Source organism: Hypanus sabinus, chromosome 12, assembly GCF_030144855.1.
Source record: "Hypanus sabinus isolate sHypSab1 chromosome 12, sHypSab1.hap1, whole genome shotgun sequence".
In the NCBI taxonomy this organism is placed as follows: Eukaryota; Metazoa; Chordata; class Chondrichthyes; order Myliobatiformes; family Dasyatidae; genus Hypanus; species Hypanus sabinus.
Genome location: NC_082717.1, coordinates 56,590,793 through 56,611,444, shown reverse-complemented (window position 1 = coordinate 56,611,444; position 20,652 = coordinate 56,590,793). Strand labels below are relative to the sequence as shown.

At 39.3% G+C, this 20,652-nt stretch overlaps 1 protein-coding gene across 2 annotated transcripts in view; it reads left to right on the top strand.

Moving 5' to 3' along the window:
- Positions 1-3,206: 3,206 nt before the first annotated feature.
- fancl (FA complementation group L) overlaps positions 3,207-20,652 on the top strand; it is a 63,686-nt gene continuing 46,240 nt past the window's right edge. Inside the window, exons 1-4 of one of the 2 annotated variants that reach the window (XM_059985992.1) lie at positions 3,227-3,341; positions 10,361-10,430; positions 14,629-14,743; positions 17,246-17,304. In XM_059985992.1, coding sequence (XP_059841975.1) covers positions 14,651-14,743; positions 17,246-17,304 — 152 coding nt within the window. In that variant the 5' untranslated portion in view covers positions 3,227-3,341; positions 10,361-10,430; positions 14,629-14,650. Of the gene's footprint in view, positions 3,342-10,360; positions 10,431-14,628; positions 14,744-17,245; positions 17,305-20,652 lie in introns of both variants that reach the window. The other variant, XM_059985991.1, reaches the window with a different exon arrangement.

Sequence of the window (20,652 nt, the reverse complement as noted above, 5' to 3'; positions counted from 1 at the left end):
GCATCACTGAGTTGTGGCTGAAACAAGATTATAGTTGGGAGTTTAACATTGAAGGATACACATTGTATTGAAATGACATGCAGATAGGAAGAGGGGGTGTTGTGGCTCTGTTAGTAGAAGATGAAACCAAACTGTTAGAAAGAAGTGACATAGGATTGGAAGATATTGAATCCTTGTGGGTAGAGTTAAGAAACGTCAAGGGTAAAACGACTAGTGGCCAATTTAACCAAAACAATTACCACTACCAGTCATCCCACAGATTTGTTATACAAACAAAGCAAGAATACGTAATTTATTCCCTTTGCCTTTACCATGCCTCCTTACTCATGTGACTCATTACCACAATAAAGATAATGTACATGCAAACCAGAATACAATGCAGGTAGAAAGCAGATGCATGGCTCCTACAAATTTATATAGGCCTCCGAACAGTAGCCAGGATGTGGGCTACAAATTACAAAGGAGAAAGAAAAGGCATGTCAAAAGACCAATATTACAATAGTCAAGGGGGATTTCAATATTCAGTTAGATTGGGAAAAGTAAGCTGGTGGTGGATCCCATATATTTGCAGAAAACACATCAGGCAGCTTTTTAAACCACGTGGTTGATCCCACTAGGGGATCAGCTATTTCTGGATTGGGTGTTATGTAATGAACCAGAGATGAATTGGGAGAGCTTAAGGTAAAGTAACTCTTAGGAGTCAATGATCATAATATGATAGAATTTACCCTGCAACTTGAGAGGGTAAAGGTAAAGGCAGAAGTATCAGTATTACAGTGGAGTAATGGGAATTACAGAGGCATGAGAGAGGAGCTGGTCAAAGTTGATTGGAAGGAGATACCAGCAGGGATGATGGCAGAGCAGCAGTGGCTAGTTTCCAGGAGCAATTCGGATGGCACAGGATGGATACATCACAAAGAAGCACAAGTATTCTAAAGGCAAGGTGACGCAATCATGACCAACAAGAGAAGTCAAAGCCAACATAAAAGCAAAAGAGAGGGCAAATAATAGAGCAATAATTAGTGGGAAGTTAAAGGATTGGGAAACTTACAAAAAGCAACAGAAGGCAACAAAAATCCATGTGGGGCAAAGTAGATGAAATATGAAGGTAAAGTTGCCAACAATATCAAAGAGGGTACCAAAACCTTTTTCAGAGATATATATATATATATATATAAAAAGAGAGAGAGAGAGAGAGAGAGAGTGAGAGAGAGAGAAAATGACATTGGAGGGGTAGTAATGGGGGACAAGTAAATGGCAGACAAACTAAATAAGTATTTTGTATCAGTTTTCACTGTGTGAGACACTAGCAGTGTGCTAGAATTTTGAGTATGTCAGGAGGAAGAAGTGAGTGCATTTGCTATTACTAGGGAAAGGTGCTTGGGAAACTGAAAGATCTGAAGGTAGATAAGTCACCTGGACCAGATGTGTAATGATGTGTACATAATAAAGAACTTCATTCCCCAGTGCGCAATGCGGTTAGTTCACCCAGAACCATAAGTTTCGATGGTGAGTTGCTTGCATGCACTCAGTGATGAGCCGCAGATCAGTAATAAAATGTTCTAACGTAACCCACACCAAGTTCGTCTTTATTGAGAACAATCATAACAGACTACACCCCAGAGTTCTAAAGGAGGCAGCTGAAGATATTGTGCAGGCATTAGTAATGATCTTTCAAGAATCAATAGATTTTGGAATGTTTCCAGATGACTGCAAAATTGCAAATGTCACCCCACTCATCAAGAAAGGAAGCAGGCAGAAGAAAGGAAAGTTACCCTGACCTCAGTGGTTGGGAAGTCAATTGTTAAGGACGAGGTTTCAGAGTACATGGAGGCTCATGATAAAATAGGCCAAAGTCAGCATAGTTTCCTTAAGGGAAATGCTTGCCTGACAGATCTTTTGGAAATTCTGTGAAGAAATAACAAGCAGGATAGTCAAAGGAGAATTGGTAGATGCTGTGTATTTTCAAAAGGCCTTTGACAAGTTGCTGTACACAAGGCTGCTTAACAAAATAAGAACCCATGGTATTGCAAAAAGGATACCAGCATGCATAGAGCATTGGTTGATTGACAGGAGGCAAAGAGTGGGAATAAAGGGAGCCTTTTATGATTGGCTGTCTGTGATTAGTGATGTTCTGCAATAGTCGGTGTTGGGAGTTTCTTTTTACATTATATGTCAATGATGTGGATGATAGAATTGATTGTCAAGTTTGCAGATGATATGAAGATAGGTGGAGGGGCAGGTAGTGTTGAGGAAGCAGGGAGGCTGCAGAAGAACTTGGACAGATTAGGAGAATGGGCAAAAAAGTTGCAAATGGAATATAGTGTTGACAAGTGTATGGTCAAGTACTTTGGTAGAGGGAATAAGAGCATAGAGGATTTTCTAAATGAGGGGAAAATTCAAAAAAATCAGAGTTGCAAAGGAACTTAGGAATCCTTGTGCAGGATTCCCTTAAGGTTAATTTGCAGGTCAAATCATGCTGTGGAAGGCCAATGCGATTTTAGCATTCATTTCAAGAATATAAAAGCAAGGATGTAATGCTGAAGATTTGAAATACACTACTGAGGCTTCACTTGGAGAATTGTGGTAAGTTTTGGGACCCTAATTTAAGAAAGGGTGTGCTGACATTAGAGACTGTTCACGAGAATGATTATGGGAATGAAATGTTTGTCATATGAGGAGCAATTGATGGCTCCGGGCCGTTTCTTGCTGGAATTTAAAATGAGAGGGGATCTCATTGAATCCCATCGAATTCAGATCTCTGAACAGTCCACGAACACTACCTCGTTATGTCTTTAGTATACAGTACGTATTTACTCCGTAACTTATAATTTTATGTCTTGTACTGCAGCTGTAAATCGAAATAAAACACGATTTCAGTGATTAAAAAACCTGATTCGGAATAGTTCAATTGCTTCCGAAGATCTCTGATCAAGAGTGGTGAAATGTTTTGCGAGGCTGGTCCAGAGCGGTTTTGGGGATTCTGTCGCAGCAGGTACGCTTTCCCGACAATCACAGGAGCCGTGTTGAAACTGCGCGGTGAGTGGAGCAGCGCAAACGCTAAGCGAGGATCTTTCACAGGTCACTCTCTGAATTTCGAAACTCTGCTGTATCAGATTTGGCGCCATGGTCCGACCCACTCCCCGTACCGATGGGCGGCGAAAGCCACTGATTGGTTGGATGGGTTGGCGTGCAGCAACTTTTGAATGAAATGTTTGTGCGGCGCCGCGAGTTCCGGCCGGCGGCCGCTCCTATTGGTTCAACAAAACGCGGCGCTTGAATGAAGTGTTTGTAGAATGGAGATTCGGGCCTAGAGGCGGATTCAACAGCATTCAGTCCAAGTGAGTACAGTGTAATTTTAACCTGAACATCCAAAAGCATTACTTCCCCATATTCCCGAGAACTCACCGGCAGTTCCTACATTCATGCCTAGTGTCCAAATTAGTCCTAATCCTACACCGAGGATTAGGACTATTCGTGCTTTATCCTAAACAGTTAAAGCAAGATCATTTTTAAAAAATAGACCTGTTATAGCAGTTGAAATAATTTAAGCGTCAAGACCTTGGAAACATTCATTTAAATTAATTTAAATAAAAACGACTTATTTTCCCTATTAAAATGAAAGTGTTTGCAGAACTCGGCGTCTATTAAATTGGAGTGCAGTGTGTATACATTGTTTTGTGCTTAGTGCTGGGAAGTTATCACTTCATCGCTAAACACCTTGAAGAGCAAAATCGTAGGAATCGGCTGCGAAAATTGCTATTGAGCGAGAATTCTGGTTTTTCAAGTTAATTTTGTAGTCTCAGTTTTTGCTTAGGAAGGTGAAACCTGATGCTATCAAATTAATCCGGTTTCTAATCAAAAACTCCTGATTAAAAGTTTATTATTGGAAGTACGTGACGTTTAATTTGCCAACACATTTTGGGTGTTGAAAGCCAGTTCATGCTCCGGCCACTGAAAGCTGCTTATTGGCAGCTGGGGCGGAGTTGATCGACTCTTCCCTCCTGCTCCATAGATTTCCGGCTGCAGTTCAGCTCTTTACTGAAAGCGGTGGGTCTTTGACCAAAGACCACTTTGGATGTTCTACACTTTGTTTCTGCTCATTCAAGAGTCAAGATTGTTTAACGTCATTTTCTGTACACAAGTGTAAAGGAGAACGAAATAATTGTTACTCTGGATCGGATGTAGCACAAAGACACAATTATGATAAAGAACACAATAATTTAAAAAAAAACTCAATAAATATAAGTACATTAGATAGCTTATATTCATTGACTGTACGTCCATAAAATGAAGCTAGGCACAGGTGTGGTGATGGGTTAGTGGGCGGAGCTGTTCATTTGCCTGGGGAAAATAAATATTTCTGCGTCTGGTGGCTCTGGTAGGAATGCTATGTAGCATCCTCCCTGATGGGAGTGGGACAAACAATCTACCAACAGGGTGGGCAGGATCCTTAATGATATTGCTGGCCCTTTTCTGCCACCTTTCTGTATACAGTATACTGTATATCCTTGATGGTGGGTTGGCTGGTGCTGAAGATGCAATCAACTTAACTAATTCCTTGGTGTTGTCATTATGAAGAAAGCAAAGCAGTTCCTCTGCTTCCTCAGGAGTTTGGGAAGATTCAGTGTAGCCTCTAAAACTTTGACAGTCTTCTATAGATGTGTAGAGAAGATTAGATTGACTGGCTGCATCACAGCCTAGTATGAAAATGCAAATGCCCTTGATCGGAAAATCCTACAAAAAGAAGTGGATGTGCCCCACTCCATCATGGGTAAAGCCCTCCCCACCATTGAGAACATCTACACGAAACGTTGCAGGAAAGCAGCATCCATTATCAGGGACCTCAACCACCAAGGATGTGCTCTCTTCTTGCTGCTGCCATCAGGAAGAGGGCACAAGAGCCTCAGGACACATACTCCCCCTTAACCAAAGGGGATAACTTCACTCAACTTCACTTGCCCATTATTGAAATGTTTCCATAACCTATGGACTCACTTTCAAGGGCTCTTCATCTCATCTTCACAATATTTATTGCTTATTTCAGTATTATTATTTCTTTCTTTTGTATATGCACTGTTTGTTGGTGTTCAAGCAGTATGCAAAAGCCAAAGTTCAGTCTTTTATTGATTCTATTGTTATTATTCTATTATGGTTTTTTGAGTTTGCCCACGAGAAAATGAATCTCAGAGTTGTATATGTACTTTAATAACAAATTTACTTTGAACTTTATAAATCAATTATTGGATCATCATCACCAGCCTTCTTTCTCAGCTGGCACTTCCAATGCATATACCTTCAGTTTCTCTTGGTTTCCCCATTATGTTGAAGATTTCCATTGAGTTCTCCACCACTCTAACCTTCTCTGCAGCTTGTATGATGTTGCATTTGAAAGGCTATTCACTTTTGTTCTGTTTTTGGATGCTATCTGGCCAGTTGGATATTTCCTGCAAAATCTGTTTTAATTTGGTTTTCCAAATAAGATTAACTTTATTCGGCAAATCTGTTTACACACATTAGTACTTTGCTGTGGTGTGTTGGTCAGAGAGTGACATGCAACATTAAAATCAGCATTCAACAATTATAAAGAATTATCTATAAAAATAGTTTAGAGGATGGATATGGAATAAAATACATAAATACTAGCATGTATGTACAACATTAAAAGCATTATAAAAATGGCTTAGTGTCTACAGTGTAGTGCCATGGTGTGGATAATAGATAGGGGGTGTGGGAGTTAACTCAAATGGTTGATCAGATTAACTTCCAGGGGAAATTTTTTTTTAAGATTTATGATTAAATCATTAGTTTTGTGCTTGTAACAACACTCATTGCTTACAGACCATGTGGACGCTTTAAAAAAAGTTTTATAAGTGATATGAAGTTTAAATTTAGGTTTGATTTTAGAGTCCACAGTAGGCCCTAATGGCAGAATGCAGCACCATTACCATTGTAAGCCTCTGCTTTTTGTGTCCATCAGAATGCACAAAACTTACTGGCTTTATGTTTCTACTCGGAGCCGGAAAGGTTTGACCCATTATTCAAATCCATACAACAGATCTGGCTTTAATAAAGCGAGACACATGTCAATCTACTCATAATTAGATTTGTAAATTAAACTCTCAGCTTTAATTACACCATTTATTTCCTTCCTTAACTACCATGGACTTAATTAATTTTCAGTGATTTATTCACCAACATCCTTAGATACTTTCCTGTTTCATTCTTTAGAGCATTTTGTCATTTAATATGTAAGGCACATACTGACCTAACCTCTTGACTTCAAAATCATGATTTGTTGATTTAAACCTCGTGGCATTCAATTTTAGTTTTCACATCTCAAAATCCAGAAAAGCAAAATATTACCGAACTTCCAAGGTAAATTTGGAAGAAGTTGTCTTACTTAGTATGTCACATTGACTTTGAAGAACAAATTACTCCATTGCAATATGTTTCCATAATTACAAAGTACTATACAATTATTACAGGAAGGATACATTTACATTCTGTGAATGAGCTGCAAAATGTTAACTTTTAATGTTTTTTTAATATTACGAATCATGACCACCATCCTGTGATATGGTTGTGTTTAAAATGAATATATATCATGAGCAGTATATTGGAATTATTGAAGCAATGCTCTTTTAGCCACCAAGACATAGTTATTAATGAGACTGGTATTTTTTCATTTTGCACCAACAGCAAATTACATTTAAATACTATTTGTAATAGAGACAAATCTTCCAATTAACTACAGTAAATAGAGAGGAACACAAAGTTGTGACACCAAGCCAAATGACATGGGTAATGGTGGCATAAGTTTAGATGAAAATTAAGGTTTTTGAAGTGTAAATGTGGAGAACAGAGGGATAAATTTCCAGTGGAAAGCCTCCAGTTTTCTGAAGCCCCTGTTTGGATGGAATGCATGTTGCCAGTGCTGGATGAAATATATGTGCAGGAGTGCAGGGCAGAGAGCTGAACGGAGGGCCGATCTTCAAATGTTGTCATCAAAGGAGACTGGGGGAGATGTAAACAAAGACAAAAGCAGTAGACAGGAAATTCTGGTGTAGAAATGTCAATTTCTGCATTGGCAGAAACTGGATTAGTTAAAATTTATGTAAGTTGGATAATAAAACTGACTAGGAGGGTGATCAATGTAGTGGGTGAACTTTCTGCCAGAAACTCTCAGGGTGAGGTTAGGGTGGGGAGTGCTAATAGCTGAGCACATTTTGAGGTTAAGTAGGTAACTAAGTTTTTGAATTAATTGCTTCAGTTTGAAATGGTGTTGGTCTGGACTGATGATATTGACTTGGTGTCAGAGTGCTATATACATTGTTTTTTTTTCAAAAGTTCAACTGCAGTTAAGCATAGCTCATCTAAAAGTAGGCGTCACACAGACTGGAGGGATTCATTGAAATGATGTATAGGCCAAATTAAATGTTAGCAATGTATTTGAAGGCACAACTATGTCTATGTTGTGGTTGAGAGTTTCATGCAAAGGTAGCTGCTTGATTCTCTTTTGAAAAATGTCTACAGGGTGAGGAAGAGAGGAATAAAATGAGCATAGTTCCACTATGTGAAAGTGAATTGGAGAAATGCTAGATGCTGATGAAGTGCTTGGTTTTCTGCATGTGACTTTCGCATGTGAAGGGATGAAATTTCAGATTATTTCTCCATTAATTAGCGTTATTAATTATCAATGGCATACGTCTTGATACCCTTTTTCATTTTATCTATCGGTTGTAAACTTAAACCTCAAGTTGCTAAGTTGAATCTGTTGGAGGATTATTGGTGTCCTTAGCCATTAATGCAACCAGTAGCAGGAACTCATTGAGTCAAGCAGCATCTTTAGTTGGTGGCCGGAGAGATTGCTGGTATTTCAGGTTGAAACCCTGTATAGGCACTGAGAGTGAAGAGGGATATGGTCGGTATAAAGAGGAGAGGGAGAGAAGTGAGTCAGATGGACTGAAAAGGGTGAAAGCGGATGAGCAAGTTATGCCAGATAGGGGAGAGGAGGGAGACAATCGAGCATAGATGAAAGTGAGCAAGGTGGGAGGATGAAAGTAGGTGAAAGTTGCTGGAAGGTGATAAACTGCAACGCATAGGGCTGGGATCTAATAAATAAAGGATGTGATAATGAATATTTTAATTCAGTATTTATTCAGGAGAAGGATTTGGGGGGTAGTGAAGGCAGAGTGGGGCTAATGTGCTGGGACATTTTGAAGTTAAGGAAGAGTAAGTGTTGGTCTCCTGAAAACCATTATGGTGGATAAATCCCTTGGACCTGATGACATATATCCCAGAATATGGAAAGAAACAAGTGAGGAGATAGAAACATAGAAAACCTGTAGCACAATACAGGCCCTTCGGCCTACAAAGTTGTGCCGAACATGTCCTTACCTTAGGAATTGCTAGGCTTACCTATAGCCCCCTATTTTACTAAGCTCCGTGTACCTATCCAAAAGCCTCTTAAAAGACCCTATTGTATCCGCCTCCACCAAAGTCGCCAGTGGCCCATTCCATGCACTCACCACTCTCTGAGCAAAAAACTTACCCCTGACATCTCCTCTGTACCTGCTCCCCAGCACCTTAAGCCTGTCCTTTTGTGGCAACCATTTCAGCCCAGGAAAAAGCCTCTGACTATCCACATGATCAATGCCTCTCATCATCTTGTACACCTCTATCAGGTCACCTCTTATCCTCCTTCGCTTCAGGGTGAAAAGGCCGAATTCATTCAACCTATTCTCAAAAGGCATGCTCCCCAATCCAGGCAACATCCTTGTAAATCTCCTCTGCACCCGTTCAATGGCTTCCACATCCTTCCTGTAGTGAGGTGACCAGAACTGAGCAAGTACTCCAAGTGGGGTCTGACCAGGGTCCTATATAGCTGCAACATTACCTCTCGACTCCTAAATTCAATTCCATGATTGATGAAGGCCAATATACCATACGCCTTCTTAATCACAGAGTCAGCCTGCGCAGCTGCTTTGAGCGCCCTATGGACTCAGAGCCCAAGATCCCTCTGATCCTCCACACTGCCAAGAGTCTTGCCATTAATGCTATATTCTGCCATCATATTTGGCCTATCAAAATGAACCATTTCTGTGTTTCCTCAAAGTGCTAGAAGACTGGAATGTAAGAGTAGGAAAGTCAAGCTGCAGTAATATAATACTCCTGTTAGACCACACTTGGAGTATTACATACAGATCTGCTTGCCCATTTAATAGGAAGGATGTGGAGAGGGTGCAGAAGAGGTTTACCAGGATGTGGCCTGAATTAAAGGGCATGAGTTGTAAGGAAAGGTTGGCCAAACCCAAGTTGTTTTCCATAGACCATCAGAAACTATAGGGACATCTGAAAGGTTTTTAAAATTGGGAGGCATAGATGGGGTAGACAGAGTTTTTTTTCCCCAAGATAGAAATATCAGACACCAGAGGATATGTTTGTAAGGTTTGGGGGTGGAGAGGTGATCTGAGAGGCATGTTTTTCTACACAATGGTGGGTGCCTGGAATAGATTATCAAAGGTAGTGTGGAATCAGGCAGTCAGGTGAAGCTTAAGAGACATGAATAGGAAGGGAATGGAGGGATATGGATGATACACAGGAGGAGAACATTTCGTATAAACTGACATCAAGATGGGCCCAGCATTGTGGGTTGACAGTGCTGTACTGTTCTATTTTCATATTGGCTGCTTTACTGAGGCAGTGAGAGGGGAGGATGGATTCCAAGACCTGTTTAGCTGTGCCCACAACTCTGTATTTTCTTGGGCTGAGGATGCGGAGAAGTTAAGGCAGTTGGAGATGAAAAGGTCAAGACAGGGTAAAAAGAATTTTTGGATTATTAGGAGACTGAAGTAGTTTTAGAAAGTATGATAGCCCTGAGTAAAGTGTTCTTGGTTAATAAGGTTCATGACCGAAAGAGTAGATTAGACCTACAATCAAAAAGACAAGAAGCTTGAGGGAGTCTGAACAACATCAAGGGAGTGCTTTGCAAAACCATAAGATATTCTGTTCCTGAGCAATCACTTTTCATCTATCTTTAGTGACCTGTTCAGGGTTGTCGTTCTCTCCATTGCAGCCTGCTCATGTCCAGTGCTGAAAATCTATTGGACAATTGTTATTCTACTTATTCCTGTTTTTTTTAAATTCTTTTTGTATGCATTAATGACTACTACCAACTGTCTCCTGTGCTGTCTGCTTTATGAGTAAGAACACCTTATAGTAAGACTTTCAGACACTTCCCTGCTGGCATATAGTGCACACTGTGGCTGGTTGATTATTTAATTTGGGATTTTATTTCTTGAGGGAGTCAATTAGCTGGCACTTTATATAAGTGCATTCCCCCTTGAATTCTTTGCAGATCCAAGATGACCCACATCCTGTACATCACAAATGCAGTTATCTTAACATCCACTTTGATGTCTCACAAGGTGGGTTGAAAAATACCTTTCTTTGTTTGTCAGAACATACTTAGGTAGAAAATAATTATTTGCTGTCAAAATAATTGTCTAAATATAATAAAAAAATAACTATTTATTTTGGCCTTTCCTGAAGATAGACAGTTGAACTTTTTACACAAAAGGAACATCCTGGTTTAATTTCATTTTATCAGTGAAGTCATTTGATTTAAAAAAAATACATCCATCTGTATGTGTTGCCAGCATTTATTCTTCTTTCCAATTTGCCTTTTATCTTGCGTTGGAGAGCCATCTTTATCTATCACAATTCTTCTGATGAGGATATCCCACAATGCTATTTTGGAAGGAGTTCCAAGGTACAGTGATAATAAAAGAATGGCAGTAAATTTCTAGCTCAAGATAGTGTGCCAACTTAAGCAAGAAGCCTCAGCACAGTATTCCTGTGCGTCTCCTGGCCCTGTTCTCCTTTGAGGTAGGAGTTTCACATTTGAGAGCTGCAATGAAAATAGTGAAGAACTAGTGTGCATTTTCTCGATGGAGGATATTGCAACTCCTGCACTAACGGTAGAGGGAATAAATGTTTAACATGAGTAGCGCTTGTTTTGAATGCTGTTAAATGGCTTAATTATTGCCGAAGTAGCACCTGGCCAGATGAATGGAGAGTGCGACATAACACTCCTGATTTGTACTTTGCAGATGGTGTTACTGTTTGTCATCTGCTGCTTGATATTGCAGCCTCTTTTAACTCTTGTACTGGTTAAGCTGATCGAGTTTCTGGTCAAGAGTGACTTGTGGGTGGTGCTGGTGGAAAAGCCCATGAATATCCAAAGCAGAGAATTAGATACTCTCTTGTTAACTTGTAACTGCCTGGCATCCTGTGGCACTAATGTTACTTTCCACTTAATTTGTCAGTGCGTCAATGTATTTGTGTCTTGCTGCATGCAGCTGTGGATTGTTTCATATGATGAGAAGTTGTGAATAGAATTAAACATTTGGACAATTGTGGTTATAATAAAATTCTTAATAATTATTATTGACCGGGGAAGAGAAGTTTTCAGATAATGTTTCATTCATTCCTCCTATCCAATGAAATGAAGTAGTTCAAACAGTTTTAAAGAAGAAAGACGTATTGAAATTGGTCCAGCATTAGCCTGGAACCAATTTGGAAAGTTTTAAAACTGATTAAGTGCTGGATGAGACACTTTTAACCCTACTTTGCTTTTTCTATCTATTTTGGGAAAAAGTATCATACTTGCTCTTCAGCAAACAAATCAAAATGTCACAATTAAAGAGTTGCACACCCACAGATCTGCTTACTTTCACTATCTCAGTCAGAGTGGAATTGCTCCTACACCAAATTCACTATATTTTTATTCTTTTTTTAAGAGGAAACTAAACAAAGCCCAGATTTGAAAAATGTTTGCAAGGAATTTTTTTTACACTTGAACAAAATCAGAATTGTGGTGATAAGTCTTTGATTATTTCCATTGTTATTTGGACTATTTCATGTAATTTTCATTCCTGGTTTGAAATGCCAATATATCGAGATACTTAGACCTCGGGCAGTATTGCCCAGTTAGATTGGATAATCTAGATTTACCCTCTGTGGTACACATCTGAATTGGGACAAAGTTAATCCCCACAATTTGGTGTTAGAACTCTTGTCTCAGGGTATGCCCTTTTCTAGCTGTTTTCAGAAATGCACTGTTACTGTTTTTTGTGTTCTCGAGCACTAACGATAGTTTGTGCCTTTGAAATAAATACTTTAGACTTTTTGTCTTTCTTCCCTACTTTTATAATTGGGGAGAAAAAGTTGGAAGGTAATCTCCAATTCTGATTACAGCAGAGCTGGATTATCTCTATAAGGAGTAGTACAAGCCCAAGCAGTACCATTCTGGCTCACATTTCCAGTTCTAGCTTTCTAAGTATTTCACTTATGTTAGGTTTATCTCGTTTGCTGTAAATGAGCCTGCTTACTGTCCTCATCAAAGAGACAACGTTGCTATTGACTTCTGCACCTTTGCTCCGAGGGCCTTGCAGACACATGACTTCATCTGAAGCACTTTGTTGTATCAAACAGATGGTCTGAGGGGGCCATTGGTCATATTAGCATACCTGTTCATATTTCCCTCTTGAGCAAAACTGGCTGTAAGATTAAGCTTAATCATTAGGTTTAATCAGATTTTCCACAGCACAGGAGATTATTGATAGGATTCACATGGCTGTTTGACTGAATTGATGGGACTTGATGCCAAAGAATAGCATCGCTTTGGCAATTGCTACTGCCTTCTCTCGTCTTTCTACTTCTCACATACACTGCTCACGTTAATGTTGCCTCCTGAAATTCTGCTGGGTGGATATCATTTGTTTCATCTTTGTTTAGAGCTGATGGAGTTCATTACAGGTATTCCTTAAATACAGCCCACAATCTTTCCCCACTCTTTCAGAAAAGTTTATCAGCTGATGTAGTGTTTCTTGACTTGTTTTTACACTGTCCATTATTGAACTATAGTTCACTAAAACATCTACAATGCTTTCTACCCCACTTGGCTATTAAAGAGAAGTTTCATAAACTGATAAATTTTCCAGAAATGCATCCCTTTCTAAAATTGAGGAATGGCTGTACTTTTACTCTAGTGTGACTAATATGTGTTTGTTTCCTATAACGGATTGCTGCATTTTGTATAGGAAGCAGTGATATTGGACTGGCAGCAGTAATTCCCTCACTTATTAGAATTCACCATCAAGTTGTTAGTATGTATTGTATCACTGCAAGTAAAATTGAAAATTTGGGTCATATGTGCCTTGATGTATCTAGGGCAGCAAACGATGGGAAAAGGGAAAAAAAAGAGTAACTCAGCACTATTTCTACAGATTCTGAACTGCTATTGTTAATGGGAATTGTTTAATATATAATTCTGTCAGATAATTTCCTGTCAGAAACTAGCTTGTAAGGATGGTTGAGATGGTGGACTGGGTGAGCTTGATTTTTTTTTCACTTCTGGCATGATGATTGGCTGGAAGTTTTTCTATATTTAGTTGCTCAAGTCTGCAGTGAAAGGATTGTTAAGCAGCTACAGTGCAGTCAGCTGTATATTTTAGTGTGCAACATGCTACAATTTGGTTGGGGTGTAGTGGGACAGTAGGGCAAGTGTTAATAATGTTCAGCTGGATTCAGAGTTACTTGATATAAATTATTACATGTTTAAAATTAGTTAACTTTCCTTTAATGATAGAAAATGTTTCTCATTATTTCTGGTTACATGAAGGAAAAATAGCAAAAGAAGGATCAGTTATTTTTTCCTTTACATCATGGTACATTTGAAATGTTAGGTTGGTACTTTTATTTACAACAAGGAAGAATTAGTAGGAATAGCGATAATCACCAATGTAAGTAAACAGCACGTTACAACGAGTAACAGGCTGAAGAAGTCTCTAGTAGTAATTGAGCATTACAAAAACCCTGAACTTTATGGATGGTTTTACATTTGTAATTATATTTTTCAGTGTTTGTTTTGTTTTTCCCCCTTTCTCTCCCGCCCTTTATTGGGATATGGATCACAGGTACTGACAGTTCTTGAGAATCTTCTTGAAATGATTTCTTCCTGAATAACACTTGTTAGTTTGTGAATGGTTTACTTAAATCTGCCAAAGGAGAGGCAGATCAGAGCTAAACCCACCTGAATCGTCACCTGGAAACCATGTCTGCACATATTCCAACAGGGCTTCCAGTTCAGAAGTAGAGATCCTTCGTGTATTTTAAATATCATGCTTCAGCAGAATGTTTTGAATTTAATATGTTGCTTGCTATATTTTTGTTAAATGCCAGCCCATTAGTGTTTTTTTCCCCTTAAAAGTGTTTTGGGAATTAATAGCCTAGAAATTAAATCCAGATTCTGTGTTCCCTGTGTGATATTAAAAAGGCAAATAAGTACTGGGTGGTCTTATTTGAATTATTTTGAAGTTCCAGTGCTGGTATTTCTTTTGTTGATTAAATAATATGAAGCTTTTTTATTTGCCTGAGGCTTGAAGATCGTGTGCATTTCTTTTGACACATCTGCCCTGCTGTCAATGGAATACTTACTTCACATTTGAAATGTTTTTCTATTTGAAAAATTCGGTCTTGATTGAGATTGAAGTTTTGAAATATTTTCATAAAAACAGCATCATAAAATGTATTTTTATAACCATACATATTTATATCTTGCAGATCTTCATCTTGATGTTAATTCATGGCTGGGTTTGATGCCCTGATCAACGAGTGCCCCCTTCTGTTGCCTCAGAACAGACAAAAAACCGTGTTTGATGGCTTTGTTATGGTTAAGGTGCAGTATTAGCATGATTAATAAATAATTATTGTTTACATGGTTAGTCCTTATAGGAGAAGTGCTGTTGTCTATAATAGTGTTTGCCCCATGCCCTGTAGAGTTTTACAGGGAGCTCTTTCAGCCCACTGTGCATGATGAAGCTACCTTTATCTTGTTCTCCTACCCTTCATATGCACTTGCATTTTTCCTCATCAATATCTACTACCTCTTTAAACGAACTCTGCTTATTACTTATGATGGACATATTATTTTGTATTTAATAAAAAAAATCACATTTATTAAAAGTTAATTTTAAAAACTTTTTTCCTTCACGCTTTTATTGATGTTGCTAAGTTCTAAATTTTCCATTACTGTTTTGCCAATTTGTTCAATTTCTAAAGACACACACATTGCAATGCACTAAATTTTTCTGATCTACTCTTCTCAGATTTTTACTTCTTTTTTTTTTGCCAGGTTTCAAAGTTTCCATGCGAGATATGCAAAAGTCAACTTAGCAGAGCTATCCAAAGAAATACTTTTCACAGATGGCTCAGATGAAATGCTTATAAAATTTTCTTTGGTTATTACTAGAGGACCATATATTTTTGGCTGCTAGAGGGAATTGGTGTTGCTTTTTTTCTGAGTAATAATGTCATAAATGTAATGGCCTTCTAATTCTTGATGGTAATTGCTGTGGTAACTGAACAGAATTGTCTCTAAATGTGTTTCTGTAATCACCTGGTGCAGTGAACTTTAAATATCTCTTCACTAACCATAATCTTGATTTAAGAATTCCTTTTGACATTGGGAAATGGAAATTAGCTGGGGAGTCAGCAATTTTAAATAATTTCAGTTGATTTGTTCAAAAGTTAGTTGATACTTAAACTATTGAGTTGCATTTGTTACATATTACTTTGGCTGCTAAACGTGTGGGAAATCGAAAGAAATATTTCTTTAGAAATCAGCAATCCCCCCCCCTCCCCCAAATGAGAAATCAGGATTTTGCAGAAGATAAATGTTACTGTAAATGTTAAATTTTATATTTTATATTAGTTTCCTTCAGTTTTTCATGTCTATACATGTATACTTTGACAATAAAATGAAACTGTGAACTTTGATACCAACCTTAAGTTGCAGTGTCAACAATTTTTGCAACATTAATCTATGAAGCGTTACTTATGCCAAAAATATTGGTTTATTTGCATAAGCTTCTGTAATGGTGATGGGAGCAGGTTCTGAAGAAAATACTGGCTGAAGTCACTATCAGTGGTACAGAAAAGTATCCTGTATTAGTTTTTAAATTGACAGCTCCATTGAGGTGAATGAGCATTGGCTTTAACATTTATCTCAGTATCTGGAAAGCTATGATTGTCCTTAAAGGAGTTTTTATTGGTTTGAGAGCTGGGGTTGTAGGCAGGTACTGGAGGAGTTCTGACAGCTTAGCCTATATTGCCAGCTGTGGGAAGTACTATTGGGGAATTGCAGTTATCTACCCAATTTGTCATCTTTCAGTGAAGAATTTGTCCATTCTTTGGCAAGCTGTCATAGTACCTTATTTGGTCTGTTCCATAACTTTCTATTGGGACAACACTTTTTCAGTAATATATATTGAACTTAAATCGAATGTAAACTATCCGCTGTGATGCTGTTAACAAAACTACACTGGGATGGATATAGGTTTGTTTTGTTACGAATGTGCCGCAACTCTTAGGGGCCGAAGGGTACAAAGTAGCCCCCCTCCTTTTTGAGAATCGCAAGATCGCTATTAATTCGGGTCTGGGACCCAGGAAATATGAGAGAGACATCCAGAATATGCGGGGCTTGGAATGTGTCCTGGCCTCTGCAAGACAAAGCCACGGATAACGGCCATTGTCTCTTGGAGAAGAATTGTGTATTGAGTACTGTACTATTCATCGAAGCCCTCAGGGAATGACCAGAGTGGGCCGGTTGAGGGATTGCATCATCCCAACCTGATTGACATCCGAGACCCCGTGAGTAAGGATAAAAGAGGGTCTGGGGAACAACCCCTTTAGATGCACCAGGAGAAACATATGAGACCGGTGGGGACTCGTGTGTGTGTGTGTGTGTGTGTGTGTGTGTGTGTGTCCATCCTTGCCCGGATGACGAGTCTTCCACGAAACGGCCTCGCTAAAGGACGAATACAGATCAAGATCGGATAAAGGAAAGCTGGCTAGTTTCTAAAATGTCTCTCTCCAACCAAAGGCTGCAGCCTGAATGAACTGAGAGACTTTTATATTTCCATCGGACAATACATTATCCCCTAGACAATGATAGAGCTTATTTCTTATTGATTATTATTATACACGCACTTTTAGATATAGTATTGACGACGTGTAGTATCTGTATGTTTGCATTGATATTATTTTTGTGTATTTTTACCAATAAATACTGTTAAAAATAGTACCATCAGACTTCAACGGACCTCTCTATCTTTGCTGGTAAGTGACCCAGTTACGGGGTTCGTAACAGTTTAATAACTTCATCATTCTCTGTTCCTAGAACAAAGAATTTCGTGTGAGGATATTGTTGCCTGAAGAGAGAAATCTGAAACAGGGAAGGTGTGGATTTCTTTTTTAATTTTTACATTTGTGTTAGTATTTGGATATGTGTCATTTCACTCATCTGGTTATCGTGCGGGTGAAGATTTCCCCTGGGATTTGACTTCATAATCTAGGTTGATACTTTGGTGCAGTATTGAAGAAATACTAACTACATCATTATTAAATGTCATCCTTCAACTGGGTAGAAGCATTCATGGAGCTATCAAGGATTCAGCAGCGCACTTTAAAGGAAATCCTTTAGTTAATTAAACATGTTTTGAAATCATGGGATGCTCCAAAGTAATTTACAACTGATCTTGCTGTCCTGTAGCTATTGTAATCTTGGAATAAATCAACCAATTTGTACGCAAGATCATACTAACATTAATTGTCATAGATGTGTTGTAAGAAGCTGAGTGATTTCTACCCAAAAGGAGATATCTCTGGATGTCTTGGACTCAGTGGTAATGAGCCACATCTGAGCTATGTTTTAAACATAAACAATATTATTAATGATTGGGGGTCTGTTCTGTATTTTCCAGATCAGTATCTTACCCAGAGTCTGTAGATTAGGAAAAAAAACCAAAAACAGTTAATTGGTGTGGGGTCTTGCTGACTGCTGAATAAGTTTTGCTCTTCTGATGTGACAGACAGTGCACTTCAGGTAATATTGTATGAAGAATTGAGGCGCATTTCAGCAATGCAGTGCGGTGCTTTGTAAATCTGTCTTTTTGGGGTCATAAAGTACAAGCAGTGGTATTTATAGGCAACCTCTAGGACTTCGTACTAAATCTAAGTTATGGCAATACACCAGTAATATTTTGTAAAATATCTATCCCATTGTCAGATGTATAAATTGAAAGATAAGTGGGAACTCCAGAAGACTTGGGAAGAGGGAATCGAAGATATATTTTGATCACAGAGCAAGTTGATGAATTGCATGATCTGCTAATTATAAGGAAGCAGCCAATCCGATAAACGTGATGGCCAAGGTAGTTGGGAGGAGAGGGGGTGGGAGAGGGAGAAAACCTCTAAAGTAAACCAAACAAGAAATTGAGGAGATGAAAGGGATGACAAAAAAATCCATATGCAGGAGCTTTGAACTGAAAGTTTGAAAATATTGAAAGCACTTTCATCAGTAGTTTGTGAAAGAAGTAGAGTTTTCAGGCTGCAGATGGTCAAAGGGCCAAGCCTGTGGGTTAGTATGAGATGGAATTTGTAAATCTGAAATGTCGCATTGAGAATCACTGCCATTCAACTATCTCAGAATGTTGGCTGATTGGGGTCAGGGCCTGCACGCAGACTAGAGTCTTCTGATGTTCTTAAATTTGTGGCAGTTGTGAGGATTTGTATTTTTGAAAGTGATATTTTTGATAGCAAAAGCATGGGTGCAAGTTTAAAAGTGTAGCAGCTTTGGGTAAGATCTTCCAGTAAGGTGGCAGTGTGTTTTGATGCAGCAGCCTCTCCGGAGCAAAAAGACAAAGGTGTTTTTGTCTTTTTAAATGTTTTTTTTCACAATTCCAAGGAAGTGTTGGACATTAATAATTTGAAGTACTGCAGGTCTGTCCCATCACTGAGCAGCGCGTTGTTGGACAAGCTGGACTTAGTGCAGAGTGCGCCACTGCTTACTATAGAGAGGCATCCGGGCCAGAGCTCACAGACTGTGTGCAGCCTAATAGCAAGTAATTGTCTGGGATATTTCTCTTGTGATTGTAAGACCCCGTTGGACATTGGTAATGTAAAATACTGAAAGTCCGGTTCCCTTGTTTATTGCTGAGGCAAAAAGCATGACCTCTGATGCAACGAGGACCAGGCCTCAGTCTGCAGGCTTGCCTGTTGCAGCAGTTCAGATGAGGAGACACCAGAAGCAGTACAGCATGGCATCCACACTGGGTTGAGGGCTGGCCCCTCCAGTGTTCACTCGGTGGAACAAAAACTGGATTGTGTACCTGTGTAGGTTCGTTTGCGGAGCTGCTTGTTCTTGCTGATAACATCCATGCACCATCAATTTTCAGGATGTGTCACCCAGGGACTTCGGCTATAAATTTTATTTTGTGTGACTGGATATTTACTGCTATCTTATATGTGCTATCTGTGCCTAGCCATTGTACAGAGGTGCTAAAAAGTATGTGAACACTGTAGAATGTTCTGTTTCTGCATAAATATGACATAAAATGTGATCAGATAGAAACATAGAAAACCTACAGCACAATACAGGCCCTTCAGCCCACAAAGCTGAGCCGAGCATATCCTTACCTGAGAAATTACCTGGGGTTACCCAAAGCCCTCTATTTTTCTGAGCTCCATATACCTGTTCAGGAGTCTCTTAAGACCCTATCGTATCCAACTCCACCACCGTCACCAGCAGCCCATTCCACGCACTCACCACTCTCTGCATAAAAATCTTACTCCTAATATCTCCTCCATACCTACTTCCAAGCACCTTAAAACTGTGCCCTCTCATGCTAGCAATTTCGGCCCTGGGAAAAAGCCTCTGACTATCCACACAATCAATGCCTCTCATCATCTTATACACCTCTATCAGGTCATCTCTCATCCTCTTTCACTTCAAGGAGAAAAGGCCAAGTTCACTCAACCTATTCTCATAAGGCATGCTCCCCAATCCAGGCAACATCCTTGTAAATCTCCCCTGCACCCTTTCTACAGTTTCCACATTCTTCCTATAGTGAGGCGACCAGAACTGAGCACAGTTCTGCCTAGCCAAGTGGGGTCTGACCAGGGTTTTATACAGAACATAGCTGCAACATTACCTCTCAGCTCCTAAACTCAATCCCACAATTGATGAAGGCCATTGCTCCATATGCCTTCTTAACCACAGAGTCGACCTGCACAACAGCCTTGAGTGTCATATGGACTCGGAACCCAAGATCCCTCTGATCCTCCACACTGCCAAGAGTCTTACCATTAATACTATATTCTGCCATCATATTTGACCTACCAAAATGAATCACCTCACACTTATCTGGATTGAACTCTATCTGCCACTTCTCAGTCCATTTTTGCATGCTGTCAATGTCCCACTATAACCTCTGACAACCCTCCACACTATTCACAACACATCCAACCTTTGTGTCATCAGCAAATTTACTAACCCATCCCTCCACTTCTTCATTCTGGTCATTTATAAAAATCACATAGAGTTGGGATCCCAGAACAGATCCCTGAGGCACACCTCTGGTCACCGACGTCCATGCAGAATACTCTTTGCCTTCTGTGGGCAAGCCAGTTCTGGATCCACAAAGCAGTTTCTCCTTGAATCCCATGCCTCCATACTTTCTCAATAAGCCTTGCATGGGATACTTTGTCAAATGCCTTGCTGAAATCCATATACACTTCATCTACTGC